The 21,180-nt window shown below is 32.3% G+C and overlaps 2 protein-coding genes across 5 annotated transcripts; one reads left to right on the forward strand and one right to left on the reverse strand.

Annotated features, from left to right (window-relative positions):
- Positions 1–8,489: 8,489 nt before the first annotated feature.
- On the forward strand, positions 8,490–14,728 carry LOC11406696 (mitochondrial substrate carrier family protein B). Of its 3 annotated transcripts, XR_003012297.2 has the most exons (8): positions 8,490–8,992; positions 9,991–10,167; positions 10,256–10,405; positions 10,621–10,722; positions 10,804–10,874; positions 10,983–11,050; positions 12,845–13,011; positions 13,868–14,005. XR_003012297.2 is itself a non-coding variant. In XM_024784025.2 (7 exons), exons 1-7 carry the CDS (start codon positions 8,816–8,818, stop codon positions 12,751–12,753), a joined length of 783 nt encoding a protein of 260 aa, XP_024639793.1. In that variant the 5' UTR covers positions 8,491–8,815; the 3' UTR covers positions 12,754–12,852. The 3 variants fall into 3 exon arrangements, 2 of the variants coding, with proteins under 2 accessions (XP_024639793.1, XP_003616506.2); XM_024784025.2 differs by lacking the exon at positions 13,868–14,005 and having other exon boundaries at positions 8,491–8,992; positions 12,716–12,852; XM_003616458.4 differs by lacking the exon at positions 12,845–13,011 and having other exon boundaries at positions 8,492–8,992; positions 13,868–14,728.
- Positions 14,729–14,848: 120 nt separating this feature from the next.
- Positions 14,849–19,297, reverse strand: LOC11408235 (protein DA1-related 2). Of its 2 annotated transcripts, none has more exons than XM_003616459.4 (12): positions 18,996–19,297; positions 18,430–18,584; positions 17,642–17,729; positions 17,425–17,548; positions 17,198–17,321; positions 17,018–17,101; positions 16,477–16,596; positions 16,150–16,362; positions 16,001–16,063; positions 15,763–15,878; positions 15,495–15,553; positions 14,849–15,415 (listed from the first exon to the last, which is right to left on the reverse strand). In XM_003616459.4, exons 1-12 carry the CDS (start codon positions 19,045–19,047, stop codon positions 15,099–15,101), a joined length of 1,515 nt encoding a protein of 504 aa, XP_003616507.3. In that variant the 5' UTR covers positions 19,048–19,297; the 3' UTR covers positions 14,849–15,098. The 2 variants fall into 2 exon arrangements, with proteins under 2 accessions (XP_003616507.3, XP_024639792.1); XM_024784024.2 differs by having other exon boundaries at positions 17,642–17,766; positions 18,996–19,296.
- Between the last annotated feature and the right edge of the window lie 1,883 nt (positions 19,298–21,180).

The raw sequence follows: 21,180 nt of genomic DNA on the forward strand, positions 1-21,180 counted from the left end.
ATAAATTGTTGAGAAATAGTTTTTTGAAGTAGCATTCAACAACTTTTGGTCAAAGCTCATTTCATTCAATTTTATGCATTAAAAAAAATACATTTTTTAGTAAGTACTTAATTGATATTGTATTTGGCTTAACTTCTCCTTAAAAATGTAGAGAAGTTTGTCAAACGATACCTTAATCTCCCACAACGGCAATGTAGAAGCAGCTGAATTTTGGAGAAAAAATTTAAAAATAGTTAAAAATATAAAAATTGGAAAATAATTAAAAGTTATTAAAAATATAAAAATTAGAAAATAATTTAAAAATTGATTAGGGGCAAAAATGGAAATTCATAGGCCAACCTTAAAAAAAAAAAACTCAACCAATTTTGTAATTTATCAAATTGCCTCTTCTAAAGACAAAATGGTAAAATCAATGGACATTAACTTTTATATTAGTATATAGACTAGAATTAATCCACCTAGATCTACCCTTGATAATATATTCGCTTGTCTAATTTAAAAGGTGATGCATATTCCTCATAGAGAATTTCACACACTCCACGGTGGATTTTTTTTTATTATATGCTAACTTAACCTCGAAGCCTTTGCTTTGAAAATCATAACAAAAAAATGCTTTAAGCTAAATTTGGTATATAAGAGTAAGAAAAAAAGTTTTGTCATAAAAAAAAAAACTAAGAATTTTTTTTTTTAAGTCTATAGCAGCCTTCAATGAATTTGGTGGTGGTCCCTAGTCATGTCAAAGAAGACCCTAATTAATGCGTCTAAAATAGTTTTGATTTTCACAGATAAATTTTACTTTTGTTTTGAGTGGAATATTGACACGGAGCTTCACATAAAGTAATAGGAATAGAGAGAGGCGTTGAAACTTCATCGAAAAAAGAAAAAGAAAAAGATTGGCACATCCCAAAAAAAGCAAGTTACACGATACCGAAAACATGTCTATAAACCAGAACACAAATCCACAAGTGAGTGAGAGAAAAAAACACACACATAAATAAAAAAAAAATATTTTATATATATATCTATTCATTTTATTTCATATTTTAAAATAATTTTGATACAAAAAAAAAAATTTAAAGAAATTTTGATACAAAATATTATTATAGTAACTTTATTATTATTAAATAGTTATACTTTTTGTATTAACAAATAATTAATATTTTTCTTTCAAAAAAATTTATAATTTTATTATGTTAATGATAATAAATTTCAATTTTCAATTTTATTTTTCAATAGACATAGATGGGTGGTGATGTGTAGAAAACCTCCGTTTATTTATCTAAGATTACTACAAACATTTTTTTTTTTTTTTGGAGAGGAGAGATTACTACAAACTTATTTTGTACATTTATTTGTAAGTTATTTTCAAGAATTATTTTGTTAAAAAATGATTTTTTTTTTTTTTAAATAAAATGTTATTTTGATTAGTTTTAGAAGAAAATGATTTTTAATAGAAAAGAGATAACTTTAAACAAACACAAAATAGCATACTTTTTTAAAATTCTCTATAAAATACTTCAAATTATTTAAGGGTTAAATATGTTTTTGATCCCTATAAATATGTCAACTTTTCGTTTTAGTCCCTCTAAAATTTTCCTTCAACTTTTAGTCCTTATAAAATTTTCAATCACTACTTTTGGTCCCTATTTTTAATTTAATTTATGTATTTTTTTAATGAAATTGCGTAGAAATGTGTATAATATTCTAAAAAAAATTCCTAAAAAAAATTAGAATTTTTTAACAAAACACAAATTAAATATGAATTTTCAACCGTAAAACATATAAAACTTCATATTTCATGTTTTTTTTTAAAAATTCTAAATTTTTTTTGGAGTGATTCTTGTAATATTTTGAATTTTTCTGGAAAATTTGATTAAAAAATATGAATTCTACATATGAGTTTACTTTAAAAGAGGGACCAAAAGCGAAGATTGAAAATTTTATAGGGACTAAAAGTTGAAGGAAAATTTTAGAGGGACTAAAACAAAAAGTTGACATATTTATAGGGACCAAAAACATATTTAACCCATTATTTAAAACATAAAAAAATGACTTTTTGAAGCTATAAAATGATTTTCGAGTCTTGCTAACGGGTGTCTCGAGTGCGCTCTTTAAAAACCATAAACAACAAGTTTTTATGAAAATAAATGTATTCAATGCATGGAAATAAAATGTTTAATTTTTTTAAAGAATAATTACTTCATTTGAAATAATTAAAGAGTGTTTCGAGTACACTCATTACATTTATCTTTTTTTAATAATCTTCGTCTCAAATAGCTGAACAAGCGCCCATTTTTTTAACCTATCATGAATTTAAAAAACTCGGATTGCCTGCTGTCAATAATTCGACGGCTCATTTATAGTTGTATCGAGATTTAATGTTTCAAATATTACATTTATTCCATGTTTTTTATTTTTATTTAAAAAGAATTAAAACATTAAAATCTAAACCATCCAATCTTAATTAAACGAACACGGATGTGTCCCTGTGAGCTTAGCTCTCACTTGGTAAGGGATAATGCATATTATATGCAGGGGTCGGGGTTCGAACCCGGACACCCCACTTATTCACCTTTAAGGTGAATTTCTCTAACCGCTTAACTACTTGACAAAAAAAAAACGAACACGGGTGTGTCAAATGCGTGGATGCATCAAATTATTGTGTGTGGTATGTCCAATTTTGAATTTGAGTTGGAACGGTGTCCAACCTATTTTGAGATCACCAAGAGGCTTCTGGATCATGATGTTGCTTTGTTGAGGAAATGGCTCTTTGAACATTTCTTGCATCCGTTATAATGATTTTTTTTAAGTGTTTTTTTTAGAGGATATTTTTAAATAACGTTGAAGTTTCATTCTGTTTATTTTTTTTTATTATTAGAGTGCAATGTCTGTATTTTTCTTTTTCAATGTTCGTCTCAATTATCCTATATCTGAAGAGAAAAAAAGATATATTGTCTGGAATGAATCATATTAAAAGTTGGAACTTAAGTGTTATAGAGCTCACATATTTTAAATGTTAAGAGATGAGGTGTCTAGAGTTCGAACTCCGACCCCTGCATATAATATGCAATATCTTCATCATCTTATATTTACTATGTGATAAGGGTCATGTTAACCGGTTAACATTACCCATGTGATAATTCTTAACATCACCCTCAAAGCAATTTAAGCAAGTTATGCCTCATCAAAATACATAATTTTTTATGATTTTTTTCGAGATATAAACCTATATATTTTGATTTATAAAGACAAAAAAATACACTAGGTCATTGAGTAGCATGGTCCAAAGTAGCTTTGGTCCATCAAACAACTCTAATTTTAATCTTTTTTTAAGTTGATTTGACGAACTTAAAATTGGAATCATCTGTTTTGGTCCATGATGAACTAACTTTTAGCAATGAGGTGTTAGTCCAAGATACAGTTTAAAGCTTAATTAAACTATCCTATTTTGATATACACATATCCTACAGTACTCTTTCAATATTATTGAGTGAAAATCATGTACACATAATTTTATTGCATAACAAATAATTTATTAAGGTGTGTTGTGAACATTTCAAATTGGTTTATCAATGCAAGGGTAAGAATCTTGAATGTAATGGTGGAAGAGATGAACATGGTGGGGGAAGTGGGGCCATAAAGTGAGCATGTGCCTGCAGCTGCAGTTGGTCTTGGTCCATGCCTGAGGGAATTGGAGCACGTGGAATTAATGATTGAAAATTGATTATATATATAGCACCAAATCATCACCACAATTTGAGAACTGTCTTTTTATTCAACAATTAATTCACCAAACTATAATCAATTGTCAACGGATGATGTCTAACATCATGCACTCGTGGATGTAGTATATACGCGTAGATCTAAGTTTGGATTGTAGTCTTTTCAAAAAAAATATTTGAGTTTGGATTGATTTTAATGTATAGGAATTTCTAAATTAAGATGTTTACTTTTTACATTGTTACAAGTTTGTATAAGGTTTTACCTCAAAAAAAATTGTATAAGGTTTTTCTAAAAAAAAAAAAAACTTGTAATCAATTTGGTTTGGTTCTCAGACAAAAAAAATGGTAGGATTAATCAAATGTATATCAACTTGATTGATTATGTTCTCATCGTGAAACCCAACCAAACTAAATGAATAGTATTTGGTATGGTTTGATTGACCATTCGTCTAAAAATCAATTAAAAAAGTCATAAAAATATTTAAAAGTTACGTAAATATCTTTAGGGGTCATTTGGTGCGCATGATAAAGAGATAGGATATGATAACACTATCATATCCTATTTAAATCCCTTGTTTGGTGCACCAATAGGAAAGGATAAACTAAACCTATTGTTAATCCTATCCTATCAATCCTTTGTTATTTTAATCCTTAGTTTTAGCTGGGTTAGCAACCTGATAGGATAAACAAACGTATTTCTTATTCATCACAGAACATAACCATGTTCGACTCCCATACTCTACCTTTCTCGTCCCTCTGCAAGTAATTTTTAAACGATTCTTCAATTTCTATATCCCCAATCTCACTCTTTCATCCATGGAATTCGTTGTGCATCCATGCAATATCTACAGGGGCGGATCTCTTCAGGGGCATGCAGGTGCCAGGACATCCCCTAAAGTTACTATATATATATATACTATTATGTCTAAATATACAATAACTTCTTAGGGGTTGCAGTGGAAAGAGGGTGTCTTGATATACTGAAGGTAGGTGTGACTCTTCGTAAGTGTCTGTTTATTTATTTCTTATGTATTTTTAATCTTTTATCCAAAAAAAACCCCATGTAGGACTCAAACCGGCACCAACCAGGAATGTATACAGCAAATCAAACCAACAAAGCACTTAGCATCTTTCATTATTACTTGAAACGTTTGAATATATATTCCATAATAGTTCGGTACCCCCAAGAAAATAAGTCAAGATCCGCCACTGAATATCTATATCCCCAATCGTATCCTGTCAATTCTTAAGGACATTTTTATAATAACCCAATTTGTTGTGCATCCATGGAAATCAACATATTCTGGTGGTTTAGTGTGCATCGATGGAAATCAAGGAGAATTTGATAGGCTTGCTCTGCTAATTGACAAAAAAGGTACAATATTAAAAACTAGGAAATAAATAAATTAAGAGCTATACAATTAACATAGATTCTAGATGGATGGATCAAAGAAATAATGGCTTCTATAAAGAATTAAAAACGAAAGAATTACAGAACCGGAAACGAGAAAAAGGAGCGGAAAGCGGGTGGAGTTGAGAATGAAAGAGATGACTGATGCACAGTGGCGGATCTTGAACTTTTTTTTCTGGGGGTGCCAAATGTTTTTAGAATATATATAAATCCGTTTTAAGATATTAACAAAATTATGAATTAGCCTAGTGGTTTATTTTTCTAAAACTACCATAGAGAACAGTGGTTCAATTCCTATTGGAACCTCTTTTTTTTGAGTAAAGTATTAATAATACAATGGAAAATGTAAAAAAAGAAGCTAACGTGGATCGAGAACCCACACCCTTGGGGGGTTTCGAAACTCGTCAGTCCACTACGACAACAATGTTCCGTTGGATATATCATGCATAATATGATAATTATAGAAGAGTTAGGGGATGCAGTGGCACCTGCAGGTCACCACTAAGATCCGCCACTGCTGATGCAAAAATTAGAAACTAATCAGGACCCTTCTTTTAGATCTAACGGTTGCCATATATGACAAAATAATATTATCACTTTTCTAATCATGTTTGCACAAAACACGTGATAGGATAATAGTTTATCCTATTATTATCATATCATATTCTTATCCAATTTCTTATCATATCCTATCTATATCATATCATGCACACCAAACGGACTCTTAAGTTTTCAACTTGCATAGAGTTATCAAAATAGTTAAAAAAAAATCATTACTTAAGAAAATCATTAAGGAAAATAAGTGTTAACTATGATAGATGGGTTAGAGTACAAATAGAATGTTTAAAATTTATATGATTTTATTCAAAGAAATGTGAAACATAATCTCATTTAAGATAGCAACACTTCTCCAAACTGATGGTAGAAAAAAGTAAAAAAAAAAAAAAAACTGATGGTAGAAGACAGTTCTTAAAAGATCATGTCTTAGTACATTATTAAGCATGATAGTACCAATTTCCATCCGTAATGAAGAAATACATCAAACCAAAACCAAAATTTGTATATTGATTTGTCGGTTTTGTAATTTTATTTTGTTCGGTTTAGTTTTTTAGCTTCGTCCGTTTTGTCTGAACAATTGGAACTCTCATAAGATGAGAAATTAATTTTAATTTTAAACTACATATAAAAAAGTCGTTCAGAAAACTGATACTATTGCAGGATATTTTTCAAAACAATTATAGTGTACTCCATCCGTTTCTAAATATAAGCAAAATTTACTTTTTAGGTTTATTAATTTAATGATGTTTGTGGTCCATATTATGAACCATATACATCATTAAATGAATGAACCTACAAAATAAATTTTGCTTACATTTAGAAACGGAATTAGAGAAAAAAGTCGTCCATATGATTCACATTGTTCATTTTTGTGCCGACAATTCCATAATTCCATTGATATTGATAGATATGGTCGAAGAAGTCAGAAGGAGTACTTTTTTTTTTTTGAAGAGAGTCAGAAGGAGTACTTGTTTATGCTTTCTTTTTTTATACTTGGCTGAGTATATAAGCTAGCCCTCAAAACAAAACATAAGGAGTATATATGCTCAAATAATTACGGTAAATATAAAACGTCGTATTTATTCCATTCCAAACCTTACATATGCAATGACAATACATAATATAATATATGCAAAGTTCGAGATTTGAAACTCGTACATCATAAAAAAAATCTTATAATCACAATTTACAAGCATACTCCATTTAATATCAGGTTACAAGTATAAGTAAGATCGTAATTAATTATTGTATTACCCAGGTCTCAAATAAAATAAAAATAAAAAGTTAAACAGAGTTAATGTATTTGGCTATAAAGTTAAACCATATACATCTATTATGTTTGATTTTTTTTTTGCATGTGGAAAAAAGTTTCACATGCAACATGACAATAAATTAAAGGTTTAATTGCACTTTTGGATCTCTATTTTTCCAAAAATTGCGGTTATGGATCCCCTAACTAATTTAAATACAAAACAGCCCCCTATGTTTTGATTCTTTGGCAGTTTTGGACCCCCAAGGCAAAAAAAATAATAATTTAACACGTGGCACCTCACCTAGGGTGTCACGTCAGCGTTGACCGAGTCAACAATGGACTGGGGGTCCAAAATTGTCAAAGAATCAAAACATAGGGGGCTGTTTTGTATTTAAATTAGTTAGGGGTCCATAACCGCAACTTTTGAAAAGATAGGGGTCCAAAAGTGCAATTAAGCCTAAATTAAACTCAATCAAGTCTTATTCTACTAAATGAGATCATTTATATGAATCAATAATCGATGTTATAGTAATCTATCAAAAATCATGTCTTTCTCCAACTCATTTATCTCTAGATATCCTTCATAATAGTTTATCGTATAGTTTTTCTAGATCTACCCGTACCTCCAGTGATCTGACTCCCCTTCATTTGATCTATTCTCCTTAATCTACATAATTCACAGATCTTCTCTCTACATGCCAAACCATCTTAGTCTAGTTTCTACCATATTTCTTAATCAATGAATACTTAAGTGCACATCCTTTTTGATCCATTTAGTATTGCTCATTCACAAGTTGTAGTAAGTATATTGCTTCCATTGTTGACCTCCCAAGCATAAAACTGAATTGGTTCTCTTTATCTTAGGTATATTTTCTTAGTCTCTTTTCTATCATTTTTTCTAATAATGTTATGGTATAACTCATGTGAGCCCCCAATATCTCTCTCCGAGACTTTTTCACACTTCTATATGTATGTAGTTTGACCAAACTGTCTTGTCATTACTCATCCTTTTAACGCTTCTTTAACCTTGTGTTCTTGAATTTGACAATAGTAATTGTAATGTTGTTCTCCTCTCTAATATTCAGCTTATTAGCATCTCGTGTGATCTTATTTCCTTCAATAAATAACTTTGAAAATATTTCTTTCATGTAGCCTTTATATCGTTCTCGTGAACCAAAACTTTATTTTCTTCATCTTTAATACGCTTCACTTAATTTAAATCTCTTGTCTTCCTTCCCATCTTTAACAAATTTATATATAGATATTGCTCTCATCTTAGTGCTAAGGATTGATGTATCCCGTCCCGTCAATACCCAAAAACGTTTCCAAGAGGTAAAGCAAAGCTGGTCATTGTGGGGTCATGGTAAATTGTAAAGGTGATAAAGGAATGTTTTACAATAAATCCTAATCCACATGTCTTTATTTAATAGGACACTTAAATTAACCGACGTAGACCCTACCCTTAATATCCACAGCTGTCTATTTTTAAATCCAACGCATATTCCTCACTATACAAACCTCATATTCCTCACCCAAAATTATCCCCTACACCTACTCCCACAATACCGATTCCCTTAAACTCAAATCCACCACACATCAGAAAAGAAACACTGCAATCAACCGCATTAGATCGCTACCAACACCTTTAATCCTTTAAACACTCCTCTTGAAGCAAACCCTTCTTAATACGCTACCGTTTTGAACAAACCGAATCGCAAAAACGACGTCGCTTAATAGCAAAAGGTTCAGAGAGAAAAAAAAATGCTGTGTTTTCTTCTTCAATTGAAAGTGAAGAAATTCAATTTCAATAACAGAAAGTGTTGTTAAGGAAAATAGAGAAGAAATAGAGAGGGGTAAAATTGGAATTTGGAGATGCAAACGGAAGCTAGGGTTGGTGTGACGGTGGACGGTGGTGTTCGGAAGTTAGTTAAACAACAACCACCGCCGCAACAGATTGGAACTATTTCTCAGCTTCTCGCCGGAGGAGTTGCCGGAGCTTTGAGTAAAACTTGTACTGCGCCACTTGCTAGACTCACAATCCTTTTTCAGGTGAAAAAATTATTCTTTTTTTGTTTAATTTCGTAAAAAAATATCTTTTTTATTCATTTTGTTGTTGGGTATTAGTAATTTTGTTGTATTTTGGACTATGCTACTAAATTTCATATAGGGAATGATTGATTTAGTTTTTTAAATTGTATGAGTTAATTAATTTGGTTTTGAATTGAGATAATTTTGGGGACTGAATTGGTTGTTGCTAATGATTTTGTGGATAAACAACTTAATTTGTATATTATAGCTTAAGATATAAGCACTTATGTATAAGATATTATTGATAAGTTATAAGCTGTTTTCATAAGCTAAATTTTGTGTATTAAAAGATGAAATAAAGTTAAATTGTTTTTTGATAAGCTATAAGCTGTTTTCATATAAACTATCTTAGCGAGCTTATGAAAATAAAGTAAAAATGGTATATGGGTTTGTCATAAGCTGTTTTTATAAGTTCTTCCAAATAGGGCATGTTTGGATTGACTTATTTGAGCTTATCTGGTGACATAAGTTTTGTGAGACAGTTTGGGAGAACTTTTGAACACAGCTAATGACATGTTTATAAGCTGTTTACAGCTTTGTTTTTATAAATTCTCCAAGATAGCTAATGATAACAGTTTATAGCTTATACAAAAATAATTTAGCTTTATTTCTCTTTTGCTATAGAAATAGCTTATGCATAAGTGATTATCATGGTAAGTGTTTGTGCTATAAGCTGCAGATAAGTTGTTTATCCAAAGAGGGTCATAGTCGTACAAGTGTTTATGTTGAGTAGATAAGCTCAAAACAGTCACTTGGTTTTGGTCTCTCAAATTTCGATAATTTTGGTCGCTAAAATGCTTGATACTTATAATTTTTGTCACTGTGTTGGTGATTCACTCAATAACAATGAATGACTGAGAGAGAGATGGTGGGGATACCGGTTATTGAGGATGTTAATGTTGAAAATTTAGTTTTCTAGAATTATTTTTAATATGTTTTTTAATTTATAATTTTTGCAGATTCAAGGGATGCATTCTAATGTTGCAACTTTGAGGAAAGCGAGTATATGGAATGAGGCTTCAAGAATAATCCACGAAGAGGGGTTTAGGGCTTTTTGGAAAGGGAATCTAGTTACAATTGCTCACCGTTTACCTTACTCTTCTGTTAACTTTTATTCCTACGAGCATTACAAGAAGGTAACAATATTGGTAGTTTGTGATGATTGATATGCACTTTTTTTCTCGGATTTTGTTTTTATATCGATTTGTTTTTTTATACGTGCAGTTTCTGAGGACGATTCCGCAACTGCAAAGTAATAGAGATAATATCAGTGCAGATCTTTGTATACATTTTGTTGGTGGTGGGTTGGCAGGCATAACTGCTGCTACGTCTACTTATCCCTTGGATCTTGTAAGAACGCGGCTTGCTGCACAGGTAAGTTTTAAATCATCAAATGCTTTTGAGATACGTCATGTGCATCGTCTTATTTTGAAAATACATCCTCTGAATTTCAATTTTGGAACCTTGCAAGACTTGGACCCTGACCTTCAGTTTGTCTTATTTTGAAACTGTTCATACAAAGCTAGTTATTAAATATTCTTACATTTGTCTTTTTCTTCGTAACAATTAAAATTGTTAAAATTTTGCAGACGAATTTTACGTACTATAGAGGTATTGGACATGCTTTACAAACAATTGTCAAGGAAGAGGGATTACTCGGCCTTTATAAGGGACTTGGAACCACCCTCTTGGTATGATGTTATTATCAATTTACCATTACTCAGTATATATTCCTTTCTTGTGGACTTAGCCACTTACTGGTGCTAATGCAGACTGTTGGGCCAAATATAGCAATCAGCTTCTCCGTATATGAAAGCTTGAGATCGTTTTGGATGTCAAACAGGTATTAATTCTAAAGTAATTCACCATTTTAATGTAACCACTGATTTTCCTCAATTCATGTATATTCATAAACTACAACTATATTAATTTTATTGTTTCTACTCACCAGATCCGATGATTCAACTGTTGTTGTTAGTCTGGCTTGTGGCAGTCTTTCAGGCATTGCATCATCAACAGGTTAGTTATCAAAAGGAAAAATTTGAACTTGCACTTTTTATTTTCTTTTTCTCATATTTGTTCTTGATTGTTTGAACTTTTGAGGTTGATGTAGTATTTTTCTATCAATCAGAAGTAAGTATTTATATATCGTCTCCTCAGGGACTAGTGCGATTCCATAAACCGTTCAACATCGATTATCATTTGAAGTTAGAGTTAGTTGGTTGTTTGTTGTAAAAAACTAGAACTAAATTGCGAAAATAAACACGGAGAGTGATAAGGTGTAAAAGCGTTGGGATTAGAGTTAGTTGATATAACCTAATGATCACATATATGGATTCTAACTTTTTATCGATATTATCACGTATCACCCGACAATACCATTTATGTCTAAATGATATTGTGAGATCAATCGTATCGTTTAATCGACGATTTCTCAATCTATTAAACGATCCAATAGCGTTAAGTTCCGATACTTTATGTGAATGTCAAAACACCAATCCTATGTCTAGAATCATTTTTTTGATAGATGAATATTCTAACCCTAGATTCAAAAGTATTTCTCAATAGCATTTAAATCAAACATAAGAATGAAATGCAAGAATAAACTTAATATCACATAAATTGCTAGAATCATATATTTGAAAGATCAAAAGATTACATCTAAGCTTGATCAAGTACCTCTAATCCCAACAAAGGAGATTTAGTTGATCATTGTCATGACAACATTACAATCATAGAAGAAATGATGAAGTTCATGCTAAGATCTTGATTTCTCAAAGTTTCTTGATGAATCCACCTTCTAAACTCTTGCCCTATGAAGTACAATAAATTTCGCCCTATTCTCTCTCTAAAAGTGTGATAAGATATGTTCTGAAATGAGGAAATGAGCTTTTATACTTCTGCATAATTTTGCATTCTCGCCAGGCAGGATTTGCTCGCTATGGTGAACTGACCTTTCTTTGCCAGTGGGTTTCTGCCACGTAATCCTTCAGTGTTCCAAGACCGCCTTTGCTTGCCAGGCAGAATTTTCTCGCCATGGCGACCTCTTAACCTCCGAAACATGGCCTCTGGAACTACTTCTCGCCCTCCTGCTCGCTCGCCTTTGGTTCGCTATGGCGACATCTCGCTTTTTGGTTCGCTGTGGCGAGCTTGAGTGCGAGCTGGATGCTGACATTCTGGAACTCATTCCCGCCATGGCGATATATTTCGCTGTGGCAAGTTAGTCTTTGCTCCTCTTTTAATTTTCTTTCTTTGATTCTTGTCTTGTTCACTCTTTTCCTGTACAATTGGGTTAAGCAAGACATAAAAAGCATAATAAGGCATTTTCTTACATTTTCATAGCTTTTCCTTGAATAACTTGTGAAACAAGTAATCGAAAGTGCTTAATATATATCCAATATTTACTACTTTCTAGCACTTATCAGAGGTTACTTCTCCGATACAGATTCCTGATAATTTGCCTTTTGATGTTTCTTGCAATTGGGGTTTGCATATTCTTTTGGTATTTACCTTTTTCCTACATATCTGGCGTCAAGTGTGCTCAATTTAGTGTTGTTGCATCAAATATTTAATGACCAGTTAAATTAAAATTGAAGAATCCTTCAGTCAAACTATTGAATTTGTTGAAACAAATAATATTAAAGAAGTTAATATCTGTAGTGGTTTGCTATGCTTTTGATGCAGAGAACTGCACGAAGCATCTAACCAGACTGACCCCCTAGAACCAGAGACCGGGATGGAGTTGTTATTTTATCTGCCATTTGAAAATTTAGTAAGGGAAGACAACAAAATGACACTTTTCCTGTTTTTCAGGAAATTTATTATTATCTAAAGATCTTGCTGAAGTAATCATGTTCCCAAGTTTTATTTTATGACATGTCACCCCAAGTTATGCAGCTGATTCCGTCACGTGGGATCATTTCTTGGATGAACCTATATCATTCCATCGGTTACCAAATGTGAGAGGTGTCCTCTTTGAGGTATGCTTCTCACTTAGGTTACCTTCACCTGATGTTTGGACGGATATCAGAATTCTTCTGTACTTGTTCACATGTTTCTGAGGAATCTATTCTTACTGTTTTAATAGTATCGATCAGCATAATCCTAAACGAAGAAAATTTTGGTTAGAAATTATAATATAGTTGCTCATGATAAAAGCCAATGGATAAATGAAATTGTCAACATAGGATAGGAAAGATCTAGAGTTCCTTCAAAGAAAGAAAAACCATATATTATCAATTGGATGGTGGATTTTGTCAAAACTGTATTCTATTGACACTAACTACATGGATATAAAACTCTAGAAGAACCAATTCAGCAATAGTATGTTTTTCAGCCACTGCTACAACAACTCTATCTGTATGTTAAGGTAGGCATGTGATTTTCATAGCTAGCATCTTTCATGTTCTTGAGTTGTTTAAATACTGCTATCATAAGAAAAACTTGCTCATCAATATCTTGTCAATTTGACAACAAATTGTGGAGAGTCTCGTGATTTCAATACTTGTGTAGTGGTGTCTTTCTTAGGCATGACCTGTAAATGTAATTGTCCAGTGCAGGCTTGCAACTTTGTCAAAGACACATGACCACTTCAATAACAAATTATGCTTTGTCTGTATAGCTTATCCATTTCAAATATGATTAGATTTCTGGTTTTGGAATTAGTTCTTGTGTTTTGCTCTCTAACATTGACAGCAAACACTGTTGTTTACCTTTGTCAATTTATAACATTACTTGATTTGATGTTGCATTTCACATTAAAAGGGATCATGTAATAGTGAATCTCTTGTAGACTAGAATGCCTATGGTTGAATTCATCTGTTATCTTATATGCAGCAACGTTTCCATTGGATCTTGTTAGACGGAGGAAGCAACTTGAGGGGGCTGGTGGGCGAGCCCGTGTATACAATACAGGTCTCTTTGGTACATTCAAGCATATATTCCGGTCGGAAGGTTTGCGTGGCCTTTACAGAGGAATTTTGCCTGAATACTATAAGGTGGTGCCTGGTGTAGGCATTTGTTTTATGACCTATGAGACACTGAAGATGGTTTTAGCGGAGATTACTACTGTATGATTACTCCCATCAACTTTGGAGTCTGATCTGCAAGAAGTGAAACGATAAGGTTACTTATTCATGCAAAAAAGGGTCAAGACCGTTAAGTTATATTTATCGATTGAAGTTCTCATTTCCTAGATTCTCATGGTTGGGCAACTTTGTAGTGCTACTGTGGGGATCGCATTTTTGCCTGTACAGACACTTGAACAACATTTAATATTAGGCTGTTACTTATGGGTCTTGACTCAGAAAAAAATGAAAGGCTAATGAAATTACTATATAGCAAGGCTGCAACTGCAACTCAATGCCTTAAGGAGACAGATTTCACAAGTACATTTGAAGGCATCCAGTCCCGTTGCAGTGTTGTGCACCATGTAATCTTTTGAGAAGTGACCCATTCTTCCTATAGCAATGATAGTTACATGAACACCTTTGCTTTTCTTTATTTTTGTCACACTTTAGAATATTAATTGTAGTCCATTGTTTTCATTTGGCCCGTAGTAAAAGTGATAAATTCATTATCAAGGACTCTGGATTTGTTATAGGGTCATTCTGAACATTATTTAAAAATGTTGTCAATTTATAGGGAATATTTCGCTGACAAAATTCTTCAAATAGGTCAAGTTATTATAACATTTTATTTTCTATTGTAATTATTCTTTAAGCACATTTGCTATTATGTTGGAAAAAAAATCAACAAGTGAGGGAGGCTTTGCTTAAGAATATTTGTGAAAGCAACGTTACTCAGCATATTGTCAACTTCATTGATGAAAATAATAAGCTAAATACATTAGGAAATGAAAGTAGAGAATACATAATTTTTTTTGTCAATTGTACTCTGACATCCTCACAAGACCATATAGAAGTTGTCCGAGCGTCTGTCTGCCCTGAGTTTTGAAGCAATACAAGAGACCAAGTTGGATAAAAAAGACCAATAGTCACTTGTAGAACAATTAAAAAGAAGACAACAAGCTTTTCAATCCATACTTATTAGAGAACATGTGTTCTTATTACACAGGGAAAAAACCAGTCAAACGAATATGTTCGAGAGTACTACGTAGACCATATTTATTAACAGCTTCATTTGCAGCTCTAAAACCACCACCATAAGCTGGAGAAGAATCATTGACAATTTGATTCTTGAAGAATTCACCCAATTTGTTTTCAACATGAGACTTTGCACCTTTCTTTGAGGAAGAAGCAACAGCTGTGGATGTTGATGCCATGCAATGTGAGTTTGTTGTTGGCATAACTTCTGACTCAAGCCACATATATGACAGAACCTGACATATGCCTTCCTCTACTTCAGGACTGAGATTGCGATAACCTGCTTATTTCAAGATGAAAGTGATGTATACTTAGACGTTGGAATACCATCATAAGGATGAAAAATATGTGTATATTACCTTTAAGGCGTAACCATGCATGCATCAACTCATGGGCTAGTATAGCACCCGTTAGTAACCTGCATGCCATAAAAATATCAGGTAAAAACATTTCAATTTTACGGATAATTTTAGGATATCGTCGATTTTGGTGATCAAATTACTGAACCTGTTCTATTTCAAGCACTAAATTGATGATTCACTAAATGGAAAAATTTATGAACTACAATTTTTTCATAAGGTAATTTCTGAGGGGTCAAAAAGCCAAGTTTCCACTGTCCATAGTTACCTTGGTAGACCATATAGAACAAGAATTGCTGTAACTTCACATTTTCTTATCAGCTTTTGAGGTTGAGTTCTCATCCCAATAAGTCTATGGCCTCCAATTCTTGGCCTTCTATGTATCTGAAACAACATAAAATCAGAAAATAGTTAAATGATCAAATAAACAATTTCTAACTTGTTCATGATACCTTCCACATTCTAATCAAAGAGAACAAGTGAACATGTGTTAAAATATATCATACACTGGTTACAGTTTGCTCTTCTGAAAGGCATAAACCCCTTGTTTCTGGCAAATGATGAAATCCCTGACAGAAACAATATAGAGCAATTAAGAGGAAGTGAACTATTAGTTAATTAAATTAACTGAAACAAAGAATGAAATTTTCATTACAGTCTTCTCTCCAACAATAGCATCATTTAGCGCTTCTCTTTCAACAAGAAGCATAGGAACTTGCTGATCAATTCTCATATGCATTCCTTCATAATAATCTCTGATTGAATGGTATAGAGGCTGACAGTCACCAGTATCCATTATAGCAGATTCCATGCACTCTAAGCACAAGCTTCGCCCGTCCTCGAGTCTATAGTATTTCGTATTCCGTGGCTTCAAGAGGAAGATAAAAGCGTCAACAAAATAGGATCCAGATTAAAGTTGTTCATTAGCTTGTTTTGGAAATATGAATTATGAAATAATTTGAAGTGGAAGTTAAATTAGTACCTCTAATCTTTCACAACTACAGCAGCGAGCTGTGTTATCATATTCATGAGATGGACAATACTTTTGGGACCAAAAGGGGTGGCATCTATACTCAATCAAACCAGCAGCATTTATAGGAATCTGAAAGTAAAATCAAAATCTCATGAGTGTTAATATAGCCTGTCTTGACTAGCTTTTTCGAGTTTATGTACATAAGCACTTTTGAGCCTGTTTGGTAGAGTTTATACAAACAGCTTATGAAATGCTCACAAGTTATTTTCAGCTTATTTTATAAGTTCTACATGATAGCGTTTGAAAACTGCTTATAGTTTATACGAAAACAGATTGACTTTATTATCTATTTTGTTATTGAAATTGCGTATACATAACCACTTGTGCAATGCGTGTCTATGCTATAAGCGGTTAATTAAGCTTGCTTTTCGCAAACAGGGCCTAAATGTGAAGATGTTATTGCATTTCATAGTAAGGTATGTGAAATGCAATAAAATGTAACAACTATAAAGCAGAACAACTTGAGTAAGCAAAGGAAGATTAATCTTACAAATTGGAAGCAAACTTCACATTTTGGGTGAGTCAACTCTTTAAAACAAGATTTGTGATATGGATGCTTCCCTGACAAAGAAAACTTGGATCAACAAAAAAAAAAAAGTCAGGTACAGATAGGAAAAAAAAAATGTCTAAAACGGATGATCTCAAAATCTCATAAAGAGGATCAAACTACCTCGCGCTCGGTAATGGGAGAACGACAAGAGTGGCATCGAAAGCAGTCTGGATGAAAATAAGTATCCATGCAGCCTAAACAATTTCCATAGATTATCTCCTGATTGCAGCCACCGCATAGTCTTCTGTTCAATGCCAAAACACAGATTCTCAATTATAAATGATAGCAAAATAACTTGCTTTTCATGTATTGAGAGGTTAAACATAAGTGGAACTGCATGATTTTACCTATATTCATTGGGATAAAATGGTGCAGGTGCATAAGGAGGGTGTGCAGATGAGTTAAAGTTATCATGAAGTGCCTTTCCATAATCTTCATTATTTTCTTCCCCCCACCTATATCCTTGATGAGCTAATGCAAATAAAAGTTCAATCTTGGATCAGAAATTTAATTAACTATACCAAGTGAACAAAAAGCACTTTTTTTTGAAAATTAAGTACCAACCATTTGGTCTCTTCATATCTTCAGCTGAAGAAAGTGACATTGCATGGCCCAAATCCTCTTTCTCCTTCTGAGCTCTAGCACGATCATCCTAATTACATCAATAGTATTGTTCAACACATCTTATCCTTGAGCCAAAAAAAGAAAAACACATCTTATCCTTAATCATACTTATCATGATAATAATTGAATATATAGTTAAAATATTATTTCCTCTTCCATCTTAGTCAAGGGAATGGAATACAAACTACTGGTAAACCAAATATTAGCCCAAATAATACTAAGTCTCACTTCATCTTGATGAGATCAATAGGCTATATAATCAACCAAAAATAAGTCAAAAAAGTATACTTTCTAAAGTTTATGAGGTTGCGATGATGTCGTGAACATTAGCGCAGTGGTGACTTCTCAGTTTTGTAATCAAAATCGATAGAGTTCGAATCTCCATCGAGAATGTATGAACTAGTGCTTCTCCCTCTCCTAAATATATGTAATAAGTAGTCATTTGGTGATTTGTAAGAGGATTACCGTGGATTTAGTACATAAGTATAATTTTTCGCTTTAAACAAAGTAATAAGAGAGCTTCTTTTTCCACCATGTTTCAAAAAAATCACACACATGTTGGAACTTATTGAATGTTGGAAATATATGTGTAACTAAGGGGAGGTCAATGTCAACAGATGAAGTGTTTGTGTCATTTAAGAACAATAGTGCAATTTCTTCTATTCATAACAAACAAGAATAATAACTATATATTATTGAAGAAAACTGAATTGAGTGGTGGTGTTTACCAAAGCTCTAGATGGAGCACGCCAAGACATGCCTTCCTCTGCAGAATCATAATGATGACGACCACTCCTTCCTCTATTGGACCCACCTTTGAAAAGCTTACTGAGCCATTTCATGAAACCAGACTTTCTCTCTGGGTGTGAAGACACATAATCCCCTGCTTACCACCAAATTTTCATGATTCAATAAGTTAAATACTTAAATTAGGACCTCTTGAATAGTGATCACAAACCCAAATGAAGGCGTGTTTGATGTCAGACACGTAAAGGTGTATGACACTACTGACATATGTGATTATATTCAATCACTTTTGTTTTATGAAATTATTACTGATATCGATGTGTCAGTGTCCATGTTTAGTGTGCGTGTACTTTGAGAATACCTTTTTAATGAAATCAAACGAAAGAATTTGAAGTTCAAATAATAGCTTCATGGGCTAGTTAAATTTTTTGTAAAAATCAAATTTTTGTTAAGTGGTTGGAGTAAAATTGTGTAAAGGGAATAACTTTGAATATCGAAGTTTATAAGGTTAAAATTTTGATGAATAGAAAAAGAGAAAAGAAAGTACCATATATACATGGATGAGAAAGATGATTGATATGATCAGAAGAAGGAGCCATAAGGGTGGGAGAGTGAGGGGAGAAGGAAGAGGAGGAGGAGGAAGAAGAAGAAGAATGAAAATGACACAAAGAGAGAGAGATGGAAAAGAAGAGGCATTGTAGATGGATGGTTAATAGTGGTTGAAAAAGTGAAGAGATGAGGAGAGGAATCAGAGAGATTCTTGGCTTGGAAAGCAATGAAGAGAAAGTGGCAGAAAGATGGTGTTTTAGGGAATCTGCTGATGAGGAGAATATTAAGTTAAGGGTAGATTGCAGAGAACCAATTAGAGAGAGAAAAAAACAATACAAAATCATAATATATAGTGCTGTGTTTGCACGCATGTACTTCATGTTCATGTTTTATGTTCATGACTTCAAGTTGAAGCTCATCTCATGTTAGTGTGGCAAAAATTCCATCTTTTTTGACTTTTTTTTTGTTCCATTGTACTAACGGTCAACTTCTTTCTGGTTACTATACTATGTATAGAAGTTTCCAAAATCACATGGATTGAACATGTCATTGGTTGGCTTAACACCATAAAATTTGGAGAAATATTTATTTGGACATCGCCTCAATTCAAAATTATTTGGGTGCATATACACAAATAAAACAAATTAAAGGAGACAGTAGTTTGGCTTTGTAGTATGAGGATGGTCTTGGTGTCTATTAAATTTTATTGTAAGCAAGTGGTTGATGACATCTCTAGTAAACTTTGTACCAATTTTTAATTTGAAGATATTCTAAATACTTGTAGAGCTTTACTTAATTTATTATAAAACTTTAAGATAAATTTCAGCGGAAGATAAATAAACAATGTCACTTACTTATTAGTAAAGATATTATTGTCGTATGTTAGTTCTCAAATTCATAAAAATATATCATCTTGTATTGATAATGCTATGATTAATGAAATGAGTTGATTTTATTTATGTAAATAAAAAAACACTTTTACCGGTATACATATTTGATCCAATTTTACTAGTACATTGCATTTATCATTGAATTAGATTGGTCAATCACATTAAACTTTAACCAAATGACTACTTAACAATCTCCACCATTGTTTCAAAATTGGAGGACTGAAATCAACAACAATAGCACATAGTAATCAAAAAATTATTTGTACTTTCTTTTATATTTGTATTTGACAATAACTAACTACATCAATTCATTATTTGCAATAGTAGTTATTGTCAACTCACTCTTTAATCTCCTTTTCAAATTCCATTCATATGCTGCGAATACAAAGTGTTGCCCTTTTATTCCCTCCACCAAAGCTAAGTTCATCATGTCTTCAATTTTTTAGGTGTACAATTTGTCTTCAATTTGACGTGACATGTGATAAACAAATATTTATCATACACAATTGAGTTTGTATTATTTTCTGTTTCAACCCAATTCAAACTTTAAATTTCACCCACGGGTTAAATAAATAGAATCAAAATAACTTGAAAAATTCAAGTGCACAACATTACGGTCCACATCGACGGTTTTTTAGATTTTTTAGACATGACCTAAGTAGCTTATATCCTTAAGAAACCTACATGTAATATTTGTTTAGTAAACCAGGTACGCTCTGACGCAATTTCAAAGATTAATTACTCGAGTTGGATATATCAATAAGAAATTGCAAAACTTTTTCTTAAGAGAATTAACAATGTTGCATTCTCATGACTGAATTTGAACTCAATACATTTGATTGAACTTAAAAAAATTCCTTCTCATCACATCAAGTGCTTTTGGATAAATCTACATGTAAATTGAGGATGTCTTTTGTCTATTAACTTTTTTGAGAATTTATTTATCTTTCATGTGAGAATTGAATTTTTAGAATACACTTCTTTTTCATGTCTAACACTTAATTAATCAAATTTGGTGTTGAGGAGAACGGAGAAACGAGACGAGAGCAACATCGGGACAATGCTCTAGGATCGTAAGAGATAGAGACAACACATCTTCACTCAAAACCTTAAGACCACGTCTGCACCTAAAATCTTAATTGGAGAATCGGGGGAGTCGCAATAGGCTAAACATTCAGGATCACTAAGAGACATTGACACCATGTCTTTATCCAAAACCACAAGGCAATAGATTTATGAACCCTCACACTTATATACTGCTTAACACTCACTTTTTTTATGAAACGTGAGACT

The sequence above is a fragment of the Medicago truncatula genome, chromosome 5, assembly GCF_003473485.1.
Source record: "Medicago truncatula cultivar Jemalong A17 chromosome 5, MtrunA17r5.0-ANR, whole genome shotgun sequence".
NCBI classification, from domain to species: domain Eukaryota; kingdom Viridiplantae; phylum Streptophyta; class Magnoliopsida; order Fabales; family Fabaceae; genus Medicago; species Medicago truncatula.